Here is a 10,659-nt window from a genome sequence, read left to right as displayed (position 1 = left end):
CAGCAGGGCGTGGGACTGCATCTCGGTGTTCTCGATCTCCAGCTCGTGCACCTTACACAGCAGGCTGAGGACCTCCCTCTGCTCCTCCGAGCTGATCCTCTTCGGTAAAATCTCCTCCAGCCTCCTCGCTCGCTGACGGATCTCCTTAAATCTCCTCTCCAGCTCCAGCTGTGTGGGAAGAGGATGACGCCATTATAAGACGCGGTGGGATGGGGGGTGGGGGGGCTGCAAACCTTACATGGGGGCTTCGTTCACACGCCATGTGTGCACTTTCTGTACGGAACGCAGGTTCTTGTAGGCGGAGCTATGAGAATGAGCCCCTATGGAGACGGGGAAAGAGATACCAGGGCAGAGACCTTGTGGGGTAGATGGAGAGTAGAACTCCACCCACAATGGAAAAGGAAACCTGTAATGAGACAAATATGGGGACGGCTATTGCAGAACATCTCCTAGCAATACCTTTTGCCTGGCTGCCCCTGACTTCTCTGATCCTCCTCCCAGGATTCACATGTGTCCTCCTCCCGGGACTCCCATGTGTCCTCCTCCCAGGACTCCCATGTGTCCTCCTCCCAGGACTCCCATGTGTCCTCCTCCCAGGACTCCCATGTGTCCTCCTCCCAGGACTCCCATGTGTCCTCCTCCCAGGACTCCCATGTGTCCTCCTCCCAGGACTCCCATGTGTCCTCCTCCCAGGACTCCCATGTGTCCTCCTCCCAGGACTCAGGTATGTCCTCCTCCAAGGATCCACATGTGTCCTCCTCCCGGGACTCCCATGTGTCCTCCTCCCAGGACTCCCATGTGTCCTCCTCCCGGGACTCCCATGTGTCCTCCTCCCGGGACTCCCATGTGTCCTCCTCCCGGGACTCCCATGTGTCCTCCTCCCGGGACTCCCATGTGTCCTCCTCCCGGGACTCCCATGTGTCCTCCTCCCGGGACTCCCATGTGTCCTCCTCCCGGGACTCAGATTTGCCCTCCTCCCAGGATCTACATGTGTTCTTCTCCCGGGACTCCCATGCGTCCTCCTCCCGGGACTCCCATGCGTCCTCCTCCCGGGACTCCCATGCGTCCTCCTCCCGGGACTCCCATGCGTCCTCCTCCCGGGACTCCCATGCGTCCTCCTCCAAGGATCCACATGCGTCCTCCTCCCGGGACTCCCATGTGTCCTCCTCCCGGGACTCCCATGTGTCCTCCTCCCGGGACTCCCATGTGTCCTCCTCCCGGGACTCCCATGTGTCCTCCTCCCGGGACTCCCATGTGTCCTCCTCCCGGGACTCCCATGTGTCCTCCTCCCGGGACTCCCATGTGTCCTCCTCCCGGGACTCAGATTTGCCCTCCTCCCAGGATCTACATGTGTTCTTCTCCTGGGACTCCCATGCGTCCTCCTCCCGGGACTCCCATGCGTCCTCCTCCCGGGACTCCCATGCGTCCTCCTCCCGGGACTCCCATGCGTCCTCCTCCCGGGACTCCCATGCGTCCTCCTCCCGGGACTCCCATGCGTCCTCCTCCCAGGACTCAGATTTGCCCTCCTCCCAGGATCTACATGTGTTCTCCTCCCGGGACTCCCATGCGTCCTCCTCCCGGGACTCCCATGCGTCCTCCTCCCGGGACTCCCATGCGTCCTCCTCCCGGGACTCCCATGCGTCCTCCTCCCGGGACTCCCATGCGTCCTCCTCCCGGGACTCCCATGCGTCCTCCTCCCGGGACTCCCATGCGTCCTCCTGCCAGGACTCCCATGCGTCCTCCTGCCAGGACTCCCATGCGTCCTCCTGCCAGGACCCCCATGCGTCCTCCTGCCAGGACCCCCTTGTGTCCTCCTCCCGGGATCCACATGTGTCCTCCTCCCGGGATCCACATGTGTCCTCCTCCCGGGACTCAGATATGTCCTTTTCCCGGGACTCAGATATGTCCTCCTCCCGGGACTCCCAAGTGTCCTCCTCCCGGGACTCCCAAGTGTCCTCCTCCCGGGACTCCCAAGTGTCCTCCTCCCGGGACTCCCATGTGTCCTCCTCCCGGGACTCCCATGTGTCCTCCTCCCGGGACTCCCATGTGTCCTCCTCCCGGGACTCCCATGTGTCCTCCTCCCGGGACTCCCATGTGTCCTCCTCCCGGGACTCCCATGTGTCCTCCTCCCGGGACTCCCATGTGTCCTCCTCCCGGGACTCCCATGTGTCCTCCTCCCGGGACTCCCATGTGTCCTCCTCCCGGGACTCCCATGTGTCCTCCTCCCGGGACTCCCATGTGTCCTCCTCCCGGGACTCCCATGTGTCCTCCTCCCGGGACTCCCATGTGTCCTCCTCCCGGGACTCCCATGTGTCCTCCTCCCAGGACTCCCATGTGTCCTCCTCCCGGGACTCAGATTTGCCCTCCTCCCAGGATCTACATGTGTTCTCCTCCCGGGACTCCCATGCGTCCTCCTCCCGGGACTCCCATGCGTCCTCCTCCCGGGACTCCCATGCGTCCTCCTCCCGGGACTCCCATGCGTCCTCCTCCCGGGACTCCCATGCGTCCTCCTCCCGGGACTCCCATGCGTCCTCCTCCCAGGACTCAGATTTGCCCTCCTCCCAGGATCTACATGTGTTCTCCTCCCGGGACTCCCATGCGTCCTCCTCCCGGGACTCCCATGCGTCCTCCTCCCGGGACTCCCATGCGTCCTCCTCCCGGGACTCCCATGCGTCCTCCTCCCGGGACTCCCATGCGTCCTCCTCCCGGGACTCCCATGCGTCCTCCTCCCAGGACTCAGATTTGCCCTCCTCCCAGGATCTACATGTGTTCTCCTCCCGGGACTCCCATGCGTCCTCCTCCCGGGACTCCCATGCGTCCTCCTCCCGGGACTCCCATGCGTCCTCCTCCCGGGACTCCCATGCGTCCTCCTCCCGGGACTCCCATGCGTCCTCCTCCCGGGACTCCCATGCGTCCTCCTCCCGGGACTCCCATGCGTCCTCCTCCCGGGACTCCCATGCGTCCTCCTCCCGGGACTCCCATGCGTCCTCCTCCCGGGACTCCCATGCGTCCTCCTCCCAGGACTCAGATTTGCCCTCCTCCCAGGATCTACATGTGTTCTCCTCCCGGGACTCCCATGCGTCCTCCTCCCGGGACTCCCATGCGTCCTCCTCCCGGGACTCCCATGCGTCCTCCTCCCGGGACTCCCATGCGTCCTCCTCCCGGGACTCCCATGCGTCCTCCTCCCGGGACTCAGATATGGCCTCCTCCCGGGACTCCCATGTGTCCTCCTCCCGCGACTCCCATGTGTCCTCCTCCCGGGACTCCCATGTGTCCTCCTCCCGGGACTCCCATGTGTCCTCCTCCCGGGACTCCCATGTGTCCTCCTCCCGGGACTCCCATGTGTCCTCCTCCCGGGACTCCCATGTGTCCTCCTCCCGGGACTCCCATGTGTCCTCCTCCCGGGACTCCCATGTGTCCTCCTTCCGGGACTCCCATGTATCCTCCTCCCGGGAATCCCATGTGTCCTCCCCCCGGGACTCCCATGTGTCCTCCTTCTAGGACTCCCATGTGTCCTCCTCCCGGGACTCCCATGTGTCCTCCTCCCGGGACTCCCATGTGTCCTCCTCCCGGGACTCCCATGTGTCCTCCTCCCGGGACTCCCATGTGTCCTCCTCCCGGGACTCCCATGTGTCCTCCTTCTAGGACTCCCATGTGTCCTCCTCCCGGGACTCCCATGCGTCTTCCTTCCGGGACTCAGATATGGCCTCCTCCTGGGACTCCCATGTGTCCTCCTCCCGGGACTCCCATGCGTCTTCCTCCCGGGACTCAGATATGGCCTCCTCCTGGGACTCCCATGTGTCCTCCTCCCGGGACTCCCATGTGTCCTCCTCCCGGGACTCCCATGTGTCCTCCTTCCGGGACTCCCATGTATCCTCCTCCCGGGAATCCCATGTGTCCTCCCCCCGGGACTCCCATGTGTCCTCCTTCTAGGACTCCCATGTGTCCTCCTCCCGGGACTCCCATGTGTCCTCCTCCCGGGACTCCCATGTGTCCTCCTCCCGGGACTCCCATGTGTCCTCCTCCCGGGACTCCCATGTGTCCTCCTCCCGGGACTCCCATGTGTCCTCCTCCCGGGACTCCCATGTGTCCTCCTCCCGGGACTCCCATGTGTCCTCCTCCCGGGACTCCCATGTGTCCTCCTCCCGGGACTCCCATGTGTCCTCCTTCTAGGACTCCCATGTGTCCTCCTCCCGGGACTCCCATGCGTCTTCCTTCCGGGACTCAGATATGGCCTCCTCCCGGGACTCCCATGTGTCCTCCTCCCGGGACTCCCATGTGTCCTCCTCCCGGGACTCCCATGTGTCCTCCTCCCGGGACTCCCATGTGTCCTCCTCCCGGGACTCCCATGTGTCCTCCTCCCGGGACTCCCATGTGTCCTCCTCCCGGGACTCCCATGTGTCCTCCTCCCGGGAATCCCATGTGTCCTCCCCCCGGGACTCCCATGTGTCCTCCTTCTAGGACTCCCATGTGTCCTCCTCCCAGGACTCCCATGTGTCCTCCTCCCAGGACTCCCATGTGTCCTCCTCCCAGGATCTACATGTGTTCTCCTCCCGGGACTCCCATGCGTCCTCCTCCCGGGACTCCCATGCGTCCTCCTCCCGGGACTCCCATGCGTCCTCCTCCCGGGACTCCCATGCGTCCTCCTCCCGGGACTCCCATGCGTCCTCCTCCCGGGACTCCCATGCGTCCTCCTCCCGGGACTCCCATGCGTCCTCCTCCTGGGACTCCCATGCGTCCTCCTCCCGGGAATCCCATGTGTCCTCCCCCCGGGACTCCCATGTGTCCTCCTTCTAGGACTCCCATGTGTCCTCCTCCCGGGACTCCCATGTGTCCTCCTCCCGGGACTCCCATGTGTCCTCCTCCCGGGACTCCCATGTGTCCTCCTCCCGGGACTCCCATGTGTCCTCCTCCCGGGACTCCCATGTGTCCTCCTCCCAGGACTCCCATGTGTCCTCCTCCCGGGACTCCCAAGTGTCCTCCTCCCGGGACTCCCATGTGTCCTCCTCCCGGGACTCCCATGCGTCCTCCTCCCGGGACTCCCATGCGTCCTCCTCCCGGGACTCCCATGCGTCCTCCTCCTGGGACTCCCATGTGTCCTCCTCCCGGGAATCCCATGTGTCCTCCCCCCGGGACTCCCATGTGTCCTCCTTCTAGGACTCCCATGTGTCCTCCTCCCGGGACTCCCATGTGTCCTCCTCCCGGGACTCCCATGTGTCCTCCTCCCGGGACTCCCATGTGTCCTCCTCCCGGGACTCCCATGTGTCCTCCTCCCGGGACTCCCATGTGTCCTCCTCCCAGGACTCCCATGTGTCCTCCTTCCAGGACTCCCATGTGTCCTCCTTCCAGGACTCCCATGTGTCCTCCTCCCGGGTCTCCTTCAACCTCTTCCTGCCCATGTATTGTGCACATGCAGCAGCAAAGAGGGTGGGCCCTAACACCCACACGCATGCATCCATGGGTGACAAAGCATGTAACAGCGAGGACTCTGCACACCTACAGAGCTCAAACTATGAATGAATGAAAAGCAGCTTAAGCCCGGCTCCTTCAACGTCATGTGTGCTGACGTGTTTCGACCCGTTGGCTGTCATAGAGGTCTAGAACCCGGGGCAGAACGCCACTGATGAGATCAACGTCCTCACAAAGCCAACACGTTTTGGGGGTTCAGCTCTCCCCTTCTTCAGGACTTTATTGCTGGACAATGGTTTCAGTGTAACAGATTTTGACCAAACGGATTAAAAAGTCGACCAGCAGCTGGTTTAGGACAGTTCGTTTAGAATGAATGTTACATTGTAACCATCATCCAGCATCTCTGTGATTTCATTGTCAGCATTTAGGCCCTGAAGAAGAGGAGAGCTGAACCCCGAAACATGTTGGCTGTGACAAAGTTCATCTTATCCTACCTAAAAAATTAATCAATGCCGGGATGAAATGTTGGGGTGTCCCTTCAAGTCCTTTGATATATAGAAGCTGCCAGCTATAAGAATCCAGAAATCCAAGTGAAATCCCCCTATGACCCTATGAGCTGCCTTAGGGTGCGGGGGGTGGTAAAATCCGAATCCCTAACGCTCCCTCTGTGTCCACCCAGCACTCTCCAGCACTCCCTCTGTGTCCCCCCAGCACTCTCCAGCATTCCCTGTGTGTCCCCCCAGCACTCCCTCTGTGTCCCCCCAGGCACTCTCCAGCACTCCCTCTGTGTCCCCCCAGGCACTTCCCAGCACTCCCTCTGTGTCCCCCCAGCACACTCCAGCGCTCCCTCTGTGTCCCACGGCACGCTCCAGCACTCCCTCTGTGTCCCCCCAGGCACTTCCCAGCACTCCTTCTGTGTCCCCCCAGCACACTCCAGCGCTCCCTCTGTGTCCCACGGCACGCTCCAGCACTCCCTCTGTGTCCCCCCAGGCACTTCCCAGCACTCCTTCTGTGTCCCCCCAGCACTCTCCAGCACTCCATCTGTGTCCCCGCAGAACTCTCCAGCACTCCATCTGTGTCCCCGCAGAACTCTCCAGCACTCCATCTGTGTCCCTGCAGCACTCTTTAGCACTCCCTCTGTGTCCCCCCAGGCACTCTTTAGCACTCCCTCTGTGTCCCCCCAGGCACTCTTTAGCACTCCCTCTGTGTCCCCCCAGGCACTCTTTAGCACTCCCTCTGTGTCCCCCCAGCACTCTCCAGCATTCCCTGTGTGTCCCCCCAGCACTCCCTCTGTGTCCCCCCAGGCACTCTCCAGCACTCCCTCTGTGTCCCCCCAGGCACTTCCCAGCACTCCCTCTGTGTCCCCCCAGCACACTCCAGCGCTCCCTCTGTGTCCCACGGCACGCTCCAGCACTCCCTCTGTGTCCCCCCAGGCACTTCCCAGCACTCCTTCTGTGTCCCCCCAGCACACTCCAGCGCTCCCTCTGTGTCCCACGGCACGCTCCAGCACTCCCTCTGTGTCCCCCCAGGCACTTCCCAGCACTCCTTCTGTGTCCCCCCAGCACTCTCCAGCACTCCATCTGTGTCCCTGCAGCACTCTCCAGTGCTCCCTCTGTGTCCCCCCAGGCACTCTTTAGCACTCCCTCTGTGTCCCCCCAGGCACTCTTTAGCACTCCCTCTGTGTCCCCCCAGGCACTCTTTAGCACTCCCTCTGTGTCCCCCCAGGCACTCTTTAGCACTCCCTCTGTGTTCCCCGGCACTCTCCAGCACTCCCTCTCTATCCCCCCCAGCACTCTCCAGTGCTCCCTCTGTGTCCCCTCAGCACTCTCTAGTGCTCCTTCTGTGTCCCCCCCAGCACTTTCCAGTGCTCCCTCTGTGTCCCCTCAGCACTCTCCAGTGCTCCCTCTGTGTCCCCTCAGCACTCTCCAGTGCTCCCTCTGTGTCCCCCCAGCACTCTCCAGTGCTCCCTCTGTGTCCCCCCCAGCACTCTCCAGTGCTCCCTCGGTGTTCCCTCAGGGATCCTGCTGAGAGACTTGTAAGTGCAGAGCTGATCTTTACACAAGGGCCAGGATTTACGTTTAGGTTCCATTGTAAACAATAAGTAGAACATGAGGAGATATTGGCTGCAGAAAGACACCAAGTGGTCCTGCCTTGTTTTTAATGTTTTTTCTGTCTGTTTATACTGTAGATTGATGTTCGTCCCAATCATGTTTGAATCCACTTACTGTAGACTGACTCACTACCTCTGCTGGAAGTCTGTTCCAAGCAGCAACTACTCCTTCCATAAAGTAATACTTTCTAAGGTTAGTTATGACCTTTCCTCAGGCTCGTTGGAGATGCAGAAAAAGTGGTCTGTGGCCAGTTTATAAACTAGATGGCTATGTGGCTACCTGGACATAGATACATCGTTTTCGGCTGTCTACCCTCAGGGGAACCAGAAGAAATGCTCTGAAAAGTATAAATATTTAGCTAATAATGATATTCAAGTCTCCCACTTCCATCATACCTTCTGCCTGCGGAGTTTTCCTTGGTCTCCCACCAGTGCCTGGATGTTCTCCCTGGCTGCGGTGACCTCCTGTGGCTCCATGATGTCCGACTGGTCGTCTCCCGTGTCCGAGTCCTTCTCGCTATCGTCCTTTCCATAGGATTCCTTACGCAGCTCTTCCCTCCATTTGCGCACTCGCCGGGTTTTTTCTTGCTCCCAACTGTGAAAGTCACAAAGCAAAAATTTGAATTAACGGTACGAAATTATTTCTGAGGCATGCTGGGTTATTTTATGAAGTTGGAAATACACCATCATAGCTGAGGACCAAGCTGGGCAAGAGCCTGGGAAGGGGCTGACCACATGAAAAGAACTATTCTAGGAAAGTAATAGGTTCTCTTGATAGACCAACCTTCCACCCTTCAAATTACCTATCCAGCAACCCACCTCCACCTTTCTGTTCATCTGTTGAAGCTCAAGTCTAATCTCCTTGTAAGCTCCATGTCGAAACTTACAGAAGGTTAAAGATCTACTCCCCTAACACCACTTGACAGTTGATGCAATCTACTATCTGCAGGAATCTCTAGATCTTCAGAAGGTCGACTACAATAAGGCCCACAACTGCCGTCACATTGCAGACCCCTACTATGAACTGCCAGTCTTCAATCGAGAACATGGACAGCAATTGGTAGCTCAGGCATTGGGGACTACCTCCTAAGAGGAAGGGATCAGGTCACATACTGGAAGATCTACATGTGGGCAAGATTGTGCCTGTTTGTCCAACCACCATAAACCACCTAATCCCTTTGTAAGCTCCATGTGAAAGCTTAGAGAGGGTTAAAGATCTACTCCCCTAACATCACATGACTGTTGATACCATCTACTGTCTGCAGGTGTCTTTAGATATGCAGAAATGTTGCTATGATAAGGCCCACAACTGCCATGACATTGCAGACCCTCTCTTCGACAGAAAAGATGGGTGGCCATTGAAAGCCTAGGCCTTACCTCCTGGATGAAAGGGAGAAGGTCACATACTCTACCATACCTGGGAGTACTGGGTATTTTCTTATTAAGTGTACCTATCACTTTACCTTCAATGAACAACAAGACATCTTCAATTTAGGATGCCCTCTAAAGCAGGGTCAGTTTCATCCCAAGATGTATTGGGAATGGATAGACTGAGCTAAGGCTGCATTAGAGAGACCTGATGAGCGTTTCCTAGAATGTTTAACTGATTGAACACGTGTTTGTCTAAAGAACTTTCAAACAGAACATCTAAGGGTGGTCAAGGTTGTACTTGTGTGTCCAACCATCATCCACTGTATGCAGGTATCTTTAGATCTTCAGAAATTTTGCTACAGTAAGGGCCACAACTTCTGTCACATTGCAGAGCCGTATTCTAGCCTGCTAGGCTTCAATAGGGACAATATTAAGATGCAAATCACCTCAGGTGGCTCACAACACGTGCCCTCATCATGTGCTGATTTGTCCCAACTTACCCTCCTTCTATGAAACATGAAAGTTCTCTGAGTTGACATGTATCTTCGAAAACTTACTCTGCGACGATGAGGAAATGCCGAGACGTCTCCATTTGTATTTCCATGTGGTTGCTCTCCAGTTCCATCAGCTGTCTCCGAATGTCCATCTGCTCTCTGAAGGCCTTTATCAGCTGTTCTCTAAGCTGGTCCATCTCTCGTCGGTCGTAGGGCAAGGTGTGGAGCTGGACCTCAGCTAGAGAAAGCAAGGCAGAGGATCAAAAAGTTTGATCAGCTATCATCAACTACAGATTTTAAAGCAGGGTTTCTCAACTAAGGTTCCTCCAGAGTTGCTGGGGGTTCCTTGAGCAATTTCTGCTTCTCAAATAATTTTCACACTGAAACCATTGATATTTTTCATTATCTGTAAGGGTGTAATTCTTCCCAATGACCACAAGTCTAAGGAGCCTTCTTCCCACTGACCTTCATAATTCATTAGTTGTAGATAGTCATTTTTAGCATCGTTCCACAAGGCCAGAAAGATATTTCAAGGGTTCCTCTGTGTTACAAAGGTTGAGAAAGGTTGCTTTAAAGGAAACCCATCATGTTACTGCTAACATCTCCTTCTTCTAGCTGCCTGGCTAGCATGTTGATACATTAGCTCCACTTCAGTGACCTGGAACATGTATAGAGGTAAGGAATTCAGACCCCCTCAAGAAGAAATGTTGCAATAGGGAGGAGCCATGGCTGTCACCAAGGATGAACTTCAAACATGTCTGCCAATGTTCCTCTCCAACACATGGAGGATTGATGGGATAAGTTGTTTATGTAGGAAAGGTGAGAATGTTTGAGCTGTCTTTTCAGCTCACAAGAGGTGATAAGGACACTGCATTTCTGGCAGGATCAACACATATATTCTGGTAAGACCCACCTAGTCAACCACTTAGCCAACCAGAAGGCAAAACTCAAGTATGGATGAATCCTTTACTTCAAACTGCCAATGGATCCAAAAGAGAAGAAGCCGATGGCACTCCAATGAAACCCAATGCAAGTGTAACTTTATTGTTCTGGACAGGCAAAGACGAAGTCCCTCTTCTGCGACTTGCTACACCCAAGTGTAGCTTTATTGTTCCGGAGAGGCAAACATGAAGCCCCTTCTCGGACTTGCTACACCCAGGTGTAACTTTATTGTCATGGACAGGCAAACACGAAGCCCTGTCTAGGACTTGCTACTCCCAAGTTTGTCTTTAGTGTTCAGGATAGGCAAACACGAAGCCCCACCTGGAACTTGCT

The 10,659-nt window shown here is 57.2% G+C and overlaps 1 protein-coding gene across 1 annotated transcript in view; it reads right to left on the bottom strand.

The window, feature by feature from the left end:
- LOC149430882 (kinesin-like protein KIF19) overlaps positions 1-10,659 on the bottom strand; it is a 74,750-nt gene that overhangs the window by 26,826 nt on the left and 37,265 nt on the right. The window contains 3 exon segments of the mRNA XM_089665959.1: positions 1-168; positions 7,916-8,114; positions 9,448-9,622. The exon segment at positions 1-168 is cut by the window's left edge and continues 103 nt beyond it. Coding sequence (XP_089522085.1) covers positions 1-168; positions 7,916-8,114; positions 9,448-9,622 — 542 coding nt within the window.

The sequence above is a fragment of the Staurois parvus genome, unplaced genomic scaffold, assembly GCF_062004578.1.
Source record: "Staurois parvus isolate SC_StPar_1 unplaced genomic scaffold, SC_StPar_1.0 ptg002432l, whole genome shotgun sequence".
Classification (NCBI taxonomy): domain Eukaryota; kingdom Metazoa; phylum Chordata; class Amphibia; order Anura; family Ranidae; genus Staurois; species Staurois parvus.
The sequence above is the reverse complement of the archived record's forward strand: the minus strand, read 5'-3'. Positions and strand labels throughout refer to the sequence as shown.